The sequence below is a fragment of the Cibotium barometz genome, chromosome 44 (assembly GCF_041138505.1).
Source record: "Cibotium barometz isolate CiBa-2024 chromosome 44, ASM4113850v1, whole genome shotgun sequence".
In the NCBI taxonomy this organism is placed as follows: Eukaryota; Viridiplantae; Streptophyta; class Polypodiopsida; order Cyatheales; family Cibotiaceae; genus Cibotium; species Cibotium barometz.
In genome coordinates, this window is record NC_141089.1 from 21452863 (window position 1) to 21471815 (window position 18953).

Below are 18953 nucleotides of genomic sequence, written 5' to 3' on the forward strand. Positions count from 1 at the left end.
ATCAGAGGGTCTAGATTATCTCAAATGGTCGTGGAAATTGTGCTAAGTATCTATTGGATGATGTTGTAGTTTAATATGGTCCTATTCAGATGATATGGTGGGTTGGTAATTTTTCAAACCAAGTTGTCATGGGTTGGTTGACATGGCCAACCTACGTCTAGCACTCTTGTAAGCAAGGCATTCTCCATCTCAATTCTCTCTAATAAACCACCATCAATGCCTCCTTACCTAGAGCACACAAGTGCATGAACAGCCATTAATTTAAACAATGTTTGCAAGTAGTAATGTTGTTTACTCTTCACTTCTTTTTGCAATTCAATGTTTTGTATTGTGAAGATCTTGCTATCGCTATTGTGTTTTCTCACAACAACCTTGTGAAGTTAGTCCTCCTTGTTTTTCACTCTTCCAACAAAGTTCTTGTAACATAGGGTACATGCACATCCCACATGTTTAGTGTCATTAATTAATAAAGATCATTCTAAATTTGAAATTGGATAGACATTGAAGATCATGATGACACATGTACCAACATCACTCTTTCAAACGCTTCTTAGTATAGGGGGTGAAAAGTCGGTACTCTCTTACTTCCAACTTCATAAAATCCAAGGACTATTTCTTCCCTTCTCACATAAGTTGGTATCCTTTATATACCATAAAATACATGGAGACCTAAGTTTTTCAAATGCCAATAATTTTATCCCTTGAATGAGGGAGTTTCTATTCAAGTACAAAAGCAAAGCAATTTAGATGCTAAGTATCCTTGCTTGTTTTTAGTTTTTCAACACAATTCTCCATTTCATAGGGTGCCTGCACACCTCACATAATTAGAACCACAAATTAAAAATGAAAAAAGATAACACCCAAACAAGATCAATATAGAGGAAATTAATGTGGTCAATGTGTCAATATCAAACTTTCAAATGCTTGTCTATAAATACATGACAATGGTTAGGGATGGGCGGCTGGTGTGTTTGCTCTTGAACTTCATAGAATCCTAGAATGGACCCTTTTCTTCTATAATTTGAGCAACTAACTTTAAGAGCAACACTTCTGTAACTAGTAGCTTCCACATTATTGCAAAGAATATCTTAAGAACGCAATAAAACATCGCATGTGTTTTGATTCTAAAAGCGTGTTTAGGTTTAATTCAATGATTAGTCCCTACCATCAAGTGGGGATCTCTTGACCTAGAACTATGTGGAGCATGCATTGCCTCGTAACTCCTTAAAATATTTCTACACAATGTTTTGTTACAACCTTCCATGATGGTATTTTCTAAATGCTTTGCAAGCATAATGCAAAGTAGATCCAAAAAAAAGGGGGATTTGCTTAACATTAGCCTTGATTTGCAAGCAATTACCATTTTTGACGGTGGATGCCGTCATTTACTTGAAATCCTGGATTTTTTGGTGGGTTTGTGATGATGTGTTAAAAGTGGTAACATAAAACACCTACTGTACTTGAAATCCTGGATTTTTTTTGGTGGGTTCATTACTTAGTATGTTTACAAGTCATTTCAAACATAAACAAAATCAAAATTGGAAGCAGTGGTGCAGATGCTTCGATGTTTGCATGCATAGAAAAAGCTTCTAGACACATAGCAGTGCTGCTAAATACATAAAATCAAAACTGGAAACTAAGTTAATTTGAGCTCTAGTGTCCACAAGGGCATGAGACATGTTGACTAATCTCAGATGGAGCATTGCCTTGCAGCTAGCGTAAACCTCGCTATAATTGCCCCCTGAAATATTATTGAATACTTTTGAGTTACAACAAATTGATGTCCAATGAATGAATGCCCCCTGCAGTACTGAAAAGCAATGGGTGCAGCACAATGCATTAATTTTGTACTATCAACTATCCGTACATGACATTTAAAACTATGAGCATTAATTTTATACAGGGCTGCTTCATTTGGGACACAAGAGTTTTATTTTCTTGGCAAAAGTGGCTCGTCCTCGCTTGCCAAATAGGACTTAATCAATACAAACCCTCTTTCAGGCTGAGTGTAGGGAACTTCATGTCCTGCATTCCTTATGGTCACCAAGGAAAGCCCATAATAGGCTTGGCAACGACCCCCAACCTGCCATTGTGAGAGTGAAAAATGACAGCAGCATAAAAGGATAACAAATGTGTGTGTGTGTGTGTGTGTGTGTGTGTGTGTGTGTGTGTACGGATCCTAATGAAGTCTGGGCCATCGGAGTCCATGGAGGATAGCCCCTGCTCGCAAGTCAGATGTCTACATCCCAACTTGATAGCTAGTCTTGCCTCCCCGTCCAGCTAACAACTGGTACATTCTAGATGGGGAAGGAGGCCCTCTCATGTAATTACTAAGGAGACCTGTGTGTGTGAGCGTGGTGGGTGAATGGATGGGTGTGTGTGGGGGGGTGTGAGCGACTAAGTGGGAGGGGGTGAGTGTGTGTGAGCGAGTAAGTGGGTGGGTGGGTGTGCACGCTTACTCTCTCTCTCTCTCTCTCTCTCTCTCTCTCTCTCTCTTTGCACTAGTGTTCCTACGAGAGAGTGTGCATGTGTAGTAGAGCAGGGGCACCTTGGCCAGAAGAAGGCCAAGTAGAATGCCAAAGAAAGTGGGATAATATATGCTAGGTGGGATGCACTAGGCTGGGTTAGAATGAAGAGTGTAGTTTAGGGGGATGCTGTGTGTGTGGGCTGCGAGAACGTGTGCACATCTGTGTGCATGTGTCAATAAGTATGCTCATTGCTTACATGCCTAGATACTATGTATAAACCTATATACTATATGTAATTACTTGAATTTACATGCACATATTTAATGTGATTATGCATGTATGCATGTCTATAATCAAAGTCTCACAGCTGTAAACAGATTCGATTACTTACTTGGCCATCAACATACCATGCGAACCACTTTTCTTTCTTCTTAAGATAGAGATGCTCAACTCCATATCTAGTTCCTGTTACCGGCACCACCGCATCCACATCCCCACTGCATCCAAATAATTACAGAGGGTACCATTTGAAAGAGCACAGTGAAATAGAACTGCAAAGCAATCATTAGTTGGTAAAAACTTCTTGGTCCTGCAAAATCCAAGAGTAAAGCCAGTTACCTGAAGAGCCATATCTTAAAGCCAGCTGATATGAGCTCCTTATACACTGGACGCACAGAATATGCTGAATCTTGCCAGTTGTCAAAAAGGACATTGCTGTACATACAGAAAGGGTAGCTCATCAATCTCCACACACAATCCTAACACAAGAAACCCTCTTGAGCGATATTAGATTTTTGTACTCACAAATTTAAAAGATCTATTGAAACTAATGACTCTCTGAAGACAATGAATGACTTAAAGTGGTGACCTTTTAGGGAATGAAATTTATGTCAACTCCAGGCATATGAAAGTTATGTTACCTCCATGGCAAGGAAGCCATGAACCATAATCCTATAAAAATCTGGGTTACTAGTAGGCAGTGGGCCTATATCCAAGAATAACTAAGTGACAAGCCTGGATCTGGATATAATCTAGCCCTTTGATTTATGAATACTAAGGTGGTTACTGTGCATGCAGTGGGATGCAGCTGGTGGATGCCCACAAGCAAGATAGTCTAATATCTAGAGGCGTCATACTCTGAAGTTACATCCAATCTAGCTCTCCTATGCTCGAAGGTGGACCAAAACTGCTGAGAGGGTGTTGGGTTGGTGGTGACTTGCCAACTGCTTTCTGTATGTCTCCGGAGTTTACTATTCAAGAACCTGTATATCACATATATTTATATATGGTATTTTATAAAACCCCTTGAAAATCTTGGCTTCTATAAAATAATTTCTTTTCCTTCACAAACTTCCAAGTTAGAAAAAAATTGAGTGAGAGTAGACAAATTCAATTGAGAGAGTACTCCATAAAAATCCAAGAACCATGGCAACAACACGAGGTACCTGCATCCAGTCCAATTATATGAGATCCCTGTTGTATTCGCATGAAGAGCTTTTTGTACATCTGGATGGTTGAAATAGATCTCCGCATAATTCTCAGAACACGGATCATATCCAGCCGCATGGCGTACCGACTGCACTAGGTAGGGCAATATCAGATATGATGACACACACACACACACTATGATGACAAGACACGTAAAGACTTAGAGCATGTGCACGCACACAGATAGAGCATGACGGGACAGATTAAAGTCCTCAAACAAAAACTACTCAAACAAAGGCTTGCATGGTTCTATACAGGGTTACTCTTCGATCTCCTAGCTGCAAGTTTTCGCACGCATGCAGATAGAGCATGACGGGACAGATTAAAGTCCTCAAACAAAAACTACTCAAACAAAGGCTTGCATGGTTCTATACAGGATTACTCTTCGATCTCCTAGCTGCAAGTCTTCGGCTCTGCGTGTTGGTTTTACAAACGGGAGTGTAAATGCTGTACGGGTCGATGTCTCCAAAATCGACGTTGAAAGCATCGTCTTCGAGACGAATACACAATGCCGACAAATTTTCCTTATGAAAGTCACAAGCTGCATGAATGGCACGGTATAAGGTGTCTGATATCAATGCATGATCCCACCAATACTCAATAAGCCCCACGTTATCATAGTAGCCGTCCATCACTCCATTTCCCACCTGCAAATAGCAGAGGCTGTTAGCTGGAAGCATGCAAAACAAGACCACCCACCTAACAAGGACATGCTTGAATTTAAACTTGGTATGCATGGATGCATGAAGGTATGGGTGCAGTATACCATGTTACATGCATGAAATTAACATGGGTTCAACATGGATACAAGATGGCTTTGCATGCTGTGTTGACATGCATATCCTAAAAGTTACAAAAGTCCAATGAGCAAATAAACTTGTGAAGAGGCATCCACTTGTAGTTTGAAAAGTTCATCAATCTTAAGCAAGATTTATGGGGCGAATTGATCCACGTCCAAGCTTGTCAACCCAATGCTAATAACCAACCAAAGATGATTGTGTGGCTAGAAAAACAGTTGAGAAAGCTCCAAACCTTCATCGAGCAGAGCAGGGTTGCACTCAAAGATGGGGTAACTGAGTGGTTGAGGTTGTAGGTGTAGACCATCTAATTGGACCATCTTACCATGGTACCCTCTTTGGAGCCCGCCTTAATGGATGAGCCGTCCTCATTAAGTAGTGCTAGCCCCACATTTATGGAGACCAAGCAATTGCACCCCAGCTGTCCAGAGAGAGCTGGGCTCCAAGGTGAACAGGTAGAGGATCCTCCTGCGCCTTGGGAGCGATGTCAGATGCACATTGTAGTGGGTGCCACATGGACATGCTTCTACTTTATTTGGGGGAGGTTTTGGGGCTGCTAATCAGCCCAAATTCAACTTGGATGATTCACTTTGGATGTATTGGGAGAACGAGTTGGTAGATTGTTAGAGAGACATGAAAGCCCTAGAAGCGCTTTGGCAACAGCAGATTATCACCATTTGGTCCTGACACCCTGATCCTAACCAGTGTCCAGAGAGGCTGGACAACCAAGTGAATAAGTGCAAGCTAAGTGAAAGGGAGACTATCCAAAGCATTTTATTGCATGGCACACCTGCAAGCCTTGAACTTTGTTTGCATGAAATGTTTTATTACCTGCAAGATGTCAGAATATGCAGCGGAAATGATAACCAAACTTGGGTAGACAAGAGCAAGTAGACTGCAGAAAATAAACAGCACAAGAAACACAGAGAGATAGGTGTGTAAACTCTTCTCTATACACAAGATCCCGGAAAAACTGAATATAGACAGGAGATGACTTCTAACACCCCCTCTCAGCTCCTGGCTGTGAAACCTACCCAAGGGAGCTGGAGTGCCGCCTGAGAGTAGCCTGAGGTAGAGACTTCGTGAAGAGGTCCGCCGCATTGTCCTCCGTCGAACAATAAAGTAGCAAGATGTCACCAGCCAAGATCTTCTCACGTACAAAGTGATACTGTATCTCTATATGCTTGGTCCGGGCATGGAAAACCGGGTTCCGAGCAATAGCTATACAACTCTCGTTATCGCACTGGATGACTATGGACTCCCTCTGAGGAAACCCAATCTCGCCTAGCAGCCTCCGCAGCCATACAACCTCACAAGCAGCACCACAAGCAGCCCGATACTCTGCCTCTGTCGAAGAAAGGGCAATAGTTGGCTGCCTCTTGCTGCTCCAAGAAACTGCTCCTGAGCCGAGGGTAAAACTGTATCCTGAAGTAGATCTCCTCGTGTCTGGATCTCCTCCCCAATCTGAGTCACTCCATCCTTGGAGCTTGACTCCATTCCCTCACGTGTAAAAGAGTCCCAGATCCTTTGTACTCTGCAGATACCGCAAGATCCGCAATCCTGCGTCCCAATGAGTCTTCAATGGCGTCTGCATAAAAGAGCTCAACAGCCCCACGGAGAAGCTCAAGTCCAATCTGGTGTTCAGCAACCAGATCAATGAACCAACCAACTTCCGGTACTGCGAGGCATCAACTGGCTCACAAGGATCTGTAACGGTTAACTTTGTGTTCGGGTCCATCGGCGAAGTAATAGGCTTGCAGTTCTCCATCCCAAAGGCCTCAAGCAACTCATGAACATACCGCTGCTGAGAGACGAAAAACCCCCTCTGGGTCTGCCAGATCTCCAATCCCAAGAAGAAGTGGAGTAAGCCTAAGTCGGTCATCTCAAACTCCTTTGACAAGGCAGCCTTCGTCACTCCAATGTGCTCCACATGACCGCCGGTGAGAATGAGATCATCCACATAAAGGATGATAAGTGTGACCATGCCGCGTTCCCGAAAGAGATACAGGTTCGGATCTGCAACCGATCTCTGAAATCCAGTCCAAATAAAGAAGGAATCAATCTTCTGATTCCAAGCCCTGGGAGCCTGCTTAAGACCATACAAGGCCTTACGTAACCTGTAAACCATCCCCTCCGATCCTGGAACAATAAAGCCGGGAGGCTGCTCAACGTACACCTCCTCCTGCAGCAGGTCACCATTAAGGAACGCAGATTTTACATCCATCTGATACACGGGCCACCTGTGAAAAGAAGCAAGGGCAAGAACGGTCCGAATCGTGGTCGTCCGCGCTGTTGGTGCAAAGGTATCCTCGTAGTCGATGCCTGGCCGCTGAGCATAACCTTTAGCCACAAGCCTGGCTTTGTGTTTGTCCACCGACCCATCAGACGCGTATTTGGTCTTAAAGACCCATTTGACACCAATGACTGACCGCTTCGACGGCCTCGGTACCAACTCCCAAGTGTTGTTCTTCTCGATGGCATCAAGTTCCACCTGCATGGCTTTCCTCCAAGTATCTTGTGAAAGGGCTTCCTTTACGGAAGTGGGCTCTTTGTCCCGCATGATACGAGACATCAAGGCATAGTTCACCTGAAGAAGCTCCGCCGTGTTGCTTTTATCTCGGACTCGATGTGATCTTCGAGGGCCGTCCTCTGTGGTCCACTCGGAGGGTAGCTCCGTGACACCTGACTCCCGAAGGGTGTCTAACAACCACCTAGGTACTCGAACAGATCGTGGAGCCTCCTGTGGTTGCGGGGGCTCAACTCCAGCTGCGGGCTCAACCTCCTGTGATGACTGAGGTGGATCAACTGGAATGAAAGACTGGGAATCATCATCAGACTCCCCTGGATCTCCAAGAAGTGGCGGCTCCTCGACAGTGGATGCTGGAACATGCTCGTCAAAGACCACATCCCGGCTGACAACAATCTCATTCCTCTCTGGATCATACAACCTGTATCCCTTGGAAAGAGAGTTATACCCCACAAATACCAGCTTGCGGGACTTGGAGTCAAGCTTCCCCCTCTGCTTCTTCGGAATATGTACATACGCGTCACTCCCAAAGACACGGAAGTGCGAGACATCGGGTTTCCTGCCAAAATATGCCTCAAATGGAGTCATATGGGGTACAGAAGTCGTCGCAAAGCGGTTAATGGTATGGACAGCCGTTGCCACAGCCTCACCCCAAAGTGGACGAGGAAGATCACGATGCTCCAGCATGGTCCTCGCCATCTCCACCACAGTCCTGTTCTTACGTTCAACAACTCCATTCTCCGAAGGCGATCCGGTATTGGCCAATTCCCTTTTGATGCCATGATCTGCACAAAACCTGAAAAATACAGTCGAGGAGAATTCACCTCCTTTATCAGCCCTAAGAGTCTTAACCTGATATCCAGACTCTTTCTCCACCATCACGTGCCAATCCTTGAACTGAGCAAAAGCCTGGTCTTTCTGGGAAAGAAAGTAGACCCACGTGAATCTGGTACAATCATCAACAAGCAGCATGAAGTAGAGAGATCCTCCCAAGGATGGTATCTGCTGTGGTCCACACAAGTCAGTGTGAATCAACTCCAATGGTTTGGAAGCCCGCCTGGAAGCCTGCTTCGGAAAGGATTCCCTGTGTTGCTTACCACGTATGCAAGAACTGCAGCGTCCTTGCCTATTACCCACATCTGGCAAGCCAACCACCATCTGGTCCCGGAAGGCGCGCCGCAAAGCATCCACATTTAAGTGGCCAAAACGAAAGTGCCACAAATCTCCGACCTGAGAGCCTGTCAATGAGGAGAGTGCAGAGAGCTTGTAGATGCCATTCTCCACACCGCCTTCCCAAACAACTTTGCCTGTCTCACGGTCCCTTAGAGCAACTAAATGCTCCTCAAATTCCACCCGAAAGCCAGTCTTGCATACCTCATGCACTGACAGAAGATGAAAACCCAGAGCAGGGACATAAAGAACACGGGAAGCATGCTTGCCCCCCTTGCTGTCGGGAATAATCTCCATCCGGCCCTCACTATGTATCGGAATAGTGGAGTTATCGCCAATAAAGATACGACCTGACTGCCGTTTCAGATCCAGAAAGAAGTCACGGGATGGAGTCATGTGCCTGGAAGCACCACTGTCGAGAATCCATTCCCGGGTATCCTTCGCGGTGAAGCCAACTGCCTCCTCGCTCGAAGATGATGAAGCATCGGAGTCCACCATCTCTAAGTGCACAAATGCCGGAGTCTTTGCAGCTGAGGCTGAGGAATCAGCACTCTTCCCTGTCCGCTTAGGGCACTTCCTCCAGTAGTGGCCTTTCTCGCCACAATCATTACAAGATCTTTCGGCCTTCAGCTTCTCTCGTTCTGGATCAGGCTTCTTCTCAGAAGACTTCTCCGGTGAAGCCTTCCCTTTGCCCTTGTTGGAATTCCGGCCTTTCGACCGTTGGCCAGTTAAGGCCTCCGAACCTCCGCCGTGAGGAGGGTTCGTGAAACGTTCCTCCTGGTCCAAGACCATTGGCACAAGCTCCTCCCAAGTAATGGTGCTGAGCCTGCCACTCGTGATCAACAAGGAATAGAAAGCAGAATACTGACCAGGCAAGTGGGAAAGCAAAGTGATGGCCATATCTTCAGATGATATCTCTTTCCCAGAAGCTTGTAGGACTTCCTGCTGAAGGGCTTGCAGCTTGTTAATGTGTTCCTGCATCGTCGAAGACTTTGCAGGGTTCATAACCCGCATCTGCACTTCCAAGGAGATCCGCTTCATGGGTGACACCCTGTTATACAAAGAAGCCAAGTGCTCCCATATGCCTCTCGCCAGCGTCATGTGCTTCACATGATTGATCACTTGTGGTGTTGTGCAATTGAGGAAAATAAACGACCGGACCCTGGCGTTGACACGGTCCCACATATGTGCATGTGCCTCTCGGTCCTTCCTCGTCGAGAGTAACTCCCCTTCCTCAGCTTCCGGCCGTGGCACCCCAATGATGATAAAATCAGCAAGGTCATATGACTCCAGCACTGACTCCATCATGACCTTCCACATGCCGTAATTGGACCCGTCCAACTCATGATCCACTGGGAACGTGGGGAGAGTCGGAATCTTCACGTGCTTCTCAGCCATCTCTAGTAAATCTGCCATCGCGGAGAGTAACCTGAAAGGGTGGGTGGGTCGGAAAAAAAAATCTGAAAATCTGCAAGTGGCTGTCCAGCATCTTAGCCCGCCTTCCTCTTGCACCTTCTCTTCCCGTTCAGCCCAAAACAGTCCACCAATCAGCACCCTAACGCTCCCCCTCTTGCTCAGAAAAACGCCCAAGATCTGTTTAGAGCCTAGGGCTCTGATACCATGTCAGAATATGCAGCGGAAATGATAACCAAACTTGGGTAGACAAGAGCAAGTAGACTGCAGAAAATAAACAGCACAAGAAACACAGAGAGATAGGTGTGTAAACTCTTCTCTATACACAAGATCCCGGAAAAACTGAATATAGACAGGAGATGACTTCTAACAGATCTGTATGTCTAGTTTACAGGTAGGGGACGAACTATGCAGGTGAATCTGTTTTCTAACCTTGCTTGTGGGCTGTAGTCAAGCGGTAGGTATGACTCTAAACTCTTTTTATACTGTTTTGCAAGTTCAAACTTCATTAAAGTGTGGGCAGACAGTATATAAGTGGGTTTGGGCCGGCCATGCAATTAAACAGGGGCCCCCTTTTAATTAATGATGGTGTGAGCACCTAAATGGGCACCCTCTCACTTATGGAACGGTGTGGCCTCATGTGAGGTGGACCAATTGGACACCACCTTCCTTATGAGCCTCACGACTCTCTCTCTCATTGACAGTTGTACATTGATTTGTCTCATAGGTCGAGTTCGGCCTCTAGTAGACGTTAATACACCTTTCTTTCTTTCTTTCTCTCTCTCTCTCTCTCTCTCTCGGGCATGCGCGTGACACATTATTATTGATAATCCATGGTTGCTGGCTATTTATGACAAGATGGTTATTTATAGCGGAAGTAGTCACTATATAAGTGACTTATGGGTTATTGTGTTTATGAGACTATCATACTTGATAGTTGGTCTCTGCCTGGACCAAACTAGTCTTACTCTTGCCAAGGACATGGCGGTTCACGGGCGGTCTTGCAGAGGGTCCCTTAGGACAGACTCTGGTGATATGGGACATCAAGGCTGACTGTCTTGGCCTGTGGGAGTGGAACCTTAGCCCCTTGACTTGGGGGAGATTCCGGATGGAATCTACACTTGGGAGGTGTGAGATGGCCAAAGGACGAAAGGACCAGATGTATGAGAGATCAAAGCAAAACAACCCAGCATGAAATAGGTGAGTGAGTCTATATATAATGGTGAATGAACATATGTACAAGAGTCCTCTGATGTGAGGTGACTCTGAGTAGAAAGACCAGTGCAGAAGCAGAGATGATGATGGAGCTGAAGCACGGTCGATGATGAAGACTCGCGTCGATGTGAGGCAAAGCCCTCCGAGAGGTGGTCGGTGTCGAAGGCTCGCGTCGGTGGATGCAGAGGCACTCCGAGGTGGTAGTGGCAGCGAAAGATGAGGTGATGCAGGCTCTGGTGACAAGGGTGCTGCGGTATCTGAGGTGGTAGATGAAAAGCAGAGAGGGCTGCCGTCCCCAGTGGTGTGAGATGGTGAGCAGACAGTGGGCTGCTGTCCCAAGGTAAACTGTAGAAGACAAGCGATGATGAATTGTAGCAGAGAGTGGGCTGCTGTCCCAAAATATGTACTGATGATAAAACGCTGAGGTGCTATACTGTGTAGCAGAGAGGGCTGCTGTCCCATGAACTGAAGATAAAAACGCTGAGGTGCTGTATGTAGCAAAGAGGGCTGCTATCCCTGAGGTAAAACGATGGTATGCTCTATTGTAGCAGAGAGGGCTGCTGTCCCCATGAACTGATATGAAACGCTGATGTGCTGGAGCTGACAGTCGAGGATGATGAATCAGATGCAGTGTAGGCGCCTGCAGCAGATCAACTAGTAGTACCTGATATGGTCAATGGAGTGGTACCATCTGATGTGGTGAAGAGGCAAAACTATATATGGTATGTGGGGTTTTTGGTCGGCCAGGCGAGGGGCTGTCGCGGCCAGCAGAAAGACCCACAAAATACAAAATAAAACCAATAAAATCCAGAATAATCCCCTTTTTAGGGCTGGACGAAAACCGTTTTCACACAAGGTGAGTTTGTCTGCACCCTTCTATGTGTTCTAACCTTGTGCGTTAAGCTTGGGTATCAGGTGATATTATGGAGGGAGCTTCACACCCCTCTCCCCCCCACTCCCCCCGGGTTCTCCACATGCTTCCATTTAATAGCCCGCAGCTTGGACTCAGTGGACTGAGTGTACCTCAGAGAAGAACCAACTGTAAAATTCAGCTCCATTTGAGCTTAACAAAAACTGAGCTTCTGTTTTTTTGGCACAATCTCTTTGCAGATAGTGGTCTTCTCTTGACAGTACCAGGGCCGGGTATTTACATGCTCCTACACAGCTCTGAGTAGAGCTAAATCTCAATGGAAATGAACTCAACCTTGATCTCAGTACCCAGCTCAAAGGCGGCCATTTTGTAGTAGGTTCTGGTTCAAACTGCAGCATCTTGGTGGTCCTCCCTTGGCACAGAACAGACGGTCTTTCTTATAAGCTAAGGGCAGCTCTGAGTGAACTGAAAGCAATCAACAGAGAGCTCACTAGTTGAGCTGAGTCTTCAGCTCATACTTCACCTCTGTGTGAACCTCATCTTCAGCATGAACAGGCGGGTTCAGCTCAATCTGGCGCATTTCTGAAGCTCCACGACTGCTGGTTTGCACTCGTGTACCTGCAGTTTGCTGCCTTTCTGTCAAAGCCTTGAATGCTTCTCCTTGGTGGAAGCTAGAGCTCAAATCTCAACCAGAGATTCAAAGGCAGCAGCTGCAACGTGCAGATTTGCAGAGAAAACATCTCTTCTTGGGTGGCCTGCAACAGCAGCAAGTGGGCTGCCTATTTTCATCGCTGAGTAGGTGCAGAGAATCCAAAGTCTTCCCCCCTTTTTTGCCTCCTTGAAAAGAGGGAAGTAAGGATCATCTACACCTTGTGTTTCAAACTTTATGAACTTTGTGATATTTTGGGCATTTAAACCTTTGCGTAGTGCTTAATTTTTTGTGAACATCAAATACCTTGCGATATCATCTTTGTGAAGATCAAGCTCCTTTGTAATATCCTAAAATTATGAAGGGCTCTCCCGTTGTGTATGCTCAAAACCTTTGTTACTTGTGGCATTTATACTTGGTGGTGTTTACCTTTGCGAGTTCCATGGTGACCTTGTCCCTTTCATGTGTGAGATGGAGTTACACTTGTCACCATCATCAAACCTTTGTGAAGACGTTTTGTGGATCCTTTCCTATGTGCAACACTATGTGTGACCTCAAATGCATGGTGGTATTTCTTGGCTCTAATGAGAGCACATACATACATTCTTGGTGGACCTTATCTTCATTGGCATGAGTAGCTACATGTCGGCTGAGGATGTATCATCAACCTCTGGGCTTGTTTATTGTCGACTGAGGATGTATCATCAATCTATGGGCTTGTGAGTGTAACTTGGTTGAACACAATTTGGTTGAACACAATGCTAATCAATACACTTAAATACACTAAGATTTGATGGACACTTGCTCAAATACAAGAAGTAATTTGCTGAATTGACAAGAGACACACAATGAGCCGGAACGGCCGACCCCTCCCTCAAATAAAGTATATGTATCTTGGGAGACACAAGTACATAGTGTCATGGGCATTTCTGACCAGATTTCCATACCAATGCATATGAATACAGTATTGGGAGACACAAGTACATAGTGTCATGGGCATTTCTGACCAGATTTCCATACCAATGCATATGAATACAGTATTGCAAACAAGTGGTGGTCGATGTAGACTTGCAATCCACACTACCCTCTCAAGTGCCCATGTTCCCTACCATCTGCTCTCTATTGTTCCACCAACACATGGTAGCAACAATCTGCAAGAGAGCACGTAGGACAAGAGAACACTACACAGGGTATGTGATCTTGTAATCCGGTTCCTCCCTTCTGCTACTTGCTTCCATATTTAAGCATTAACGCTTACCAATTGCAAGTAGAGTCGATGACAGCGGAAGTCTTCGCGATGGAAGTCCTTGGAGTGAAGAGATCTTCGATTTGTCGCATTTCTTCCCGACAAAAGTCTTCAAGAGGATGAAGGGAACCTTGGGAAAGCTTCCCCTATGGTTCAACTTGAGAAAGGAGGGCTGAAATTAGGGTTTTCAGTAAAAAGACCAGAAATTACAGTAATAAAGAGAGCTGTTTTGCTAAATTTCAGTCATTGGGAGTGTGTAGGAGAATGATTAGCATCTGGAAACACTCTTGGAAGCTTGAGAAACACCTTAGCAAGCTTGGAAATGGAGTTGGGAAGGAGAAAAGTGCAGAAAATGCAGCCCAACAGTCCTCATGAAGGAGGTGCCAATCTCTAGAGAGAGGAGGAGGAGTGAGGTGGTGAGTTGTCCAGTGTAGGTGGCAGGCAGGTGCTTTGTGGAGCAAGCTAGAGTGGACACATGGCTGGTTACTCCCTTTGTACAAAGGGGTAAGGTCTGGGCGGTGGACATTGGGTTATGTCCACCTCAGTGTGTGTGAACATCGGGCTGGTCATAATTTATAAGTGAGTTTTGGTCGCCCAAAACTTAATGAAGTGTGTACACACTCATCTGTAAATTAGTGCTAACTCCTAAGGCTAGGTTTATGACCAATACTTACCACATGTCACATGCCACATAACCATGTCAGCAGATAGTTTCACACGCACGGTTCGCGGGCAGGTGTCCCCTTACCCAGAACTACACATTGGTCAAGCAAGCATGAAAACAACATGCACTTTCAATTGCAAGCAAGCACATAAAGATGCTATGCAATGCAGCATTGGTATGGACAATCCCCGTTCATGAGACTATACCAAAATAGACGTGCTCCAGGCAAATACACGAGGTACCAAACTCAATGGAACACCAATTCCACCAGGCATTTCCGGGCATGTACACAGCGGTACAAGTCCCAACGGAAAGCCAAGTCCACAGTATCACATGAGTGGCATCAATCCCTGGCATATACAACTACCATGGACACTAGTCCAATGTACATACATGATGAGAAAGCATGGGTGCACCAATTGGGTGGCCAAATGGTGACAGTGAGTATACACACATCCCCAATTCCATTGGTGATACCACTTGGTGGGTTTCTACTCTTGGTGGCTTTTATTCTTGGTGATTTCTTCATTGAGAGAGCATGGGTGGCAACATGGCTTATCCCAAGATCTATGTGATTATTTCCTTGACATGGCATGGGAGGTAACAAGTCATTGAGGTTCTATGTGGGTTTATTCATTGACTTAGAGAAGTGAACACATTCACTAAGTCACAGATTCACTAAGTCTACTAAATATTAACTCAATGAATGAATATTTACAATGACAGCTCGAATCTGGACTAGATTTGGGCTCTTGAAAGATGTGCGTTAACCTAATGCATGCTCTTGTGAGCATGCTATACACGGTAGATACACTCTGTGCACATGACACTATGTATATATGCATCCATAGGGTTGGTTAGCTTGTCGATGGTCGGTTGTGGCTGGTCAATTGTGCCAACTGGCCAACTCTTTCCATGCTTGGACACTTGGCCTTGGGATGCTCTTCGGCTTTTTGAATGGTGTGACTACCCAGCCTCTAATCTTACCCTTAAACTTGCTGACCATGTCCACGTGGCACTCATGTAGCACGTGACAAGCAATCCCCAAGGCAATGGCGATGTGTCTCCTGAGAAGTGCCACATCGGCCGCAAGAAGCTGGCTGAGTCACAATGGCCAACCATAACGTGCCTAAGGCTAGGCTCCTGCATGGTGATAACAACCAACAACCAATTTCTTTCTTCTCCATGTTTACCAGACACGATATCCTCGCGGCGGCGGTCCATGGAGTAGATGAGGACAGTGGTCTGCTCACTTTTTCTATTGGTTCCCAAGGCAGACTAGAGAGATCAGAGCTTCCCTTGGAGGATTTCAAAGGCTGCACCTTGCAGAGGGTAAGGGTGATTGGCACATAGATCTGGCACTAGAGAGAGATCAAAGCTTCCCTTGGAGGATTCCAGAGATTGCACCTTGCACAGGGTGAGGGTGATTGGCAAAGAGATTAGAGCTTCCCTTGGAGGATTTCAGAGGAGGCTCCACCTTGAAGAGGGTGAGGGTGATTGGTTTTCGGACACAAGAATGGCACATAGATCCAGCACTAGCAAAGGTGGCCAGGGAGAGACTATGGCGGCTATGGATTTGGGAGTGCCAACCTCTCATGCGGCTGCAATGGGACCCAGGAGAGTGGACTTGGAATGATCTTGTGGATCGGGAGGAGACTCTGGATGCCCCCTTCTTTGCATGTATAGTGTGGCTAGGCCGCAAGATCTAGATGCCTGAGATAGATGGCACACTGGCAACAACAGCACATTGGTAGTCACAGGGCCTATCACAGCGCTTCCTTTCAGATTTCTGCAAGAGGCTTTGGGACAGCTTTCGGCCTAGAAAGATCACACCCTTTCTTTGGCTGATGGCACACTGGAGTTTGGCGGTCGGTACTTGGCTAGCAATTGGAGGTCGGTCAGCAGCTTGTCCGCGGTGCGGCCACCATCAGGAGTCTCAGCGACATTGCCTTTGGGATTGCCCGAAGGCTCAACAGATTTTGCAGCGGATGTCACCAACCTGGACAATTTCCAGTATGAAAGAAGTCTAGTGGACTCCAGGATGTCTAAATATTTGGAAAGTACAAGCTTTGGGATAGGTGGTATTGGACATAGGTTGCCTTTATAACATTAGGCGTACAAGGTTTAGGAATATAGGTGTTGTTACATTGAGATTTAAAACAATTTCTCATTGGAGTTAGAGACTGATGCAAAGTTAGCCTCTGACTCTTTGTTAGGACATTTAGAAGTGATATGCCCCGTTTGTTTACACTTGTTACATTTCATCTTGTTGGGATATTTGATCCAACAATTATTTGCCAAATGACCTACCTTTTTGCAATGGGTACACCTTACTTTGCTCACTTGATGTGACAAAGCTTGTTCGATATTCAATGAAGTCGATGCATTTGAAGATTCAGCTCCTCCCTTTGGCCTCTTTTCTTCATCAAGGCAAGATTGAATGACTCCTTCAAGGGTAGAATTAGGTATGTTCTTCAGGGTGGTGACTAAGGTGGGGTACACCTTCTTGACTGCTTTTAGCAAAACAGCCACTGCATCATCTTCATCCATTCTCGCATTCACTGATGCAAGTTGAACCATAAGGTCCTTCAAGTGTGAGATAAAGGCTCCAATACCATTAGTGTTTAAGAAACACTATTAGTACTTAAGAGCACCTTTTTTTAGTGTCAAATGACACTTTCATTGGTGATTAGCTTGTTGATGTCGAGGCCTATGAACCAATCAATGGTGAATGCCCCATCACTTCAAAACATTGACCAAAAGCTTAGAAAGGCTTGAGAAGAAAATGTATGGATGATTAACACTGATTAAGAAGAATATTAGTGTTAAACAACACTATTTTGAAGCTTACAAATGGCTTCAATGGCATACACCCCGGGATTTGTTTGATTCACTTCTTCTTGGCTTGAAGAAGTTCTGCTCCTCAGCCTCAAAAAGAATGCCTTTGAAGATTATTGCATAGAGATAGTGTTTAATAACACTTTAGTGCTTTAAAAAAACACTAATTTTGAAGCTTTTATAAAAGCTACCATGGAAAGCACAGACCCAGGCCTGGTCTTTTGGCTCTAGCCCTCGCGTCGGTGGATCATTAGGACTGAGACTTGAGTAGAAGGGCCTTCACACCATGGGCTTCAAAAGCCCTAAGGTCTTGGGGCTTATGATTCCACGCACAAGAAGAATGACGATACGGAATCGACGGCAGCCAGAAATCTGTGCCGGTTTGAACCAGTAGCAATGGTGTGGCTCCAAGAAGCGAACCCCACTAATTAGTGGTACGAATCAGACCGCCATGATGTCCTTAACACTTCCTCTGTTGAAGGATCGCAACGATTCGGCTTCCACAGGATGCTAGAGCTCCTCCACTCGCAGGGGGTTCTTCTCCACAAAAAATGAAAAGTGGATAACCTAGTCTACACCAACCAAAATGTGACCAAATCTACCCAAGCTCTAGATACCATGTTAGAATTCGTGGTGCTCATGCTAGATTCAAACATGTGGAGGAGAGAGACCCTAAAATACAAGAAGAGATCTTGCTTATTAAGTTGCTTAGAAATACAACTTGGCTTTTGCACCCCTTGCCAAATGCCTTCTAGCTTCACCTTTAAATAGGTGAGCTAGTGGACCATAAGTCCATTCACACACACACCCTTCTCCTACCCTTTTACATGACCTTAGTCTTTTAATAAATCTGGCGTCTCCCGTGGGGAGAGTAAGGCTCTCAAAGCTTGTACATGATATTATTCTCCTTGGATAATAAAATACTCCAAGGGGGGGGTCGGCCCATTCTGGCCTCTATGCGGTGTCACTCGTGCAAGCTCCATTTTCAGCATTTGTGGATGTTTTGTCCAGCTTTATGTTTTATGCAAAGTGATGATGGATATGTGTTAAGGCTATGGCCATGTTTAAATGTTTTAATATGCATTGATGGTATCAACAAGTGTGTCAAATGTCAAATCCCCACGGATCTTCCCTCGTGATCGATCTTGGTTCGAAACTCGAATCCTGCAAACAAACGAACAAACAAACAAGCAAGGGGGTGCAGGCCTGACTCACCTCCCAACCATGACAGCCGTGGGTAAGCCCACAATCTTGGCTGTCCCCACCGAGCCACGAGCTGAGCTAACTAGGATGACGTACCGACCAATCTCCTCCTCGCGACGTCCCATACCGCCGCGAAGCTGCCCTCGCGGGCCTCGAGATTGCTGCCGGCCTTGGCTGCATAAAGCAGGTGCACGTCTGCACTAGATCCAGGCTCCAAGACCATAGAGCTCTCACAAACTCGCGAGACTCTCTATCATACAATAACTAACCTTGGCCACCCTTTTATAGGCTCTTGGCCGGTCATCGGGCGTCCACACTTGGCCGCCCACCCGTCCATACTTGGGTGCCCACCCGTTAGTATTTCCCTAACTCAGCTCGTCAATCAGCCTGCCTAGTTCCAAGCT

General features: G+C 45.7%; 1 protein-coding gene across 1 annotated transcript in view; it reads right to left on the reverse strand.

Annotated features, from left to right (window-relative positions):
- Positions 1–1680: 1680 nt before the first annotated feature.
- The window catches only part of LOC147613074 (serine carboxypeptidase-like 26), a 39111-nt gene continuing 21838 nt past the window's right edge, over positions 1681–18953 (reverse strand). Inside the window, exons 6-10 of the mRNA XM_086782372.1 lie at positions 4331–4603; positions 3914–4044; positions 3087–3182; positions 2860–2965; positions 1681–2083 (exon numbers count right to left, since the gene is read on the reverse strand). Of these exons, the coding sequence (XP_086638498.1) occupies positions 1931–2083; positions 2860–2965; positions 3087–3182; positions 3914–4044; positions 4331–4603 (759 nt within the window). The 3' untranslated portion in view covers positions 1681–1930. The remainder of the gene's footprint in view (positions 2084–2859; positions 2966–3086; positions 3183–3913; positions 4045–4330; positions 4604–18953) is intronic.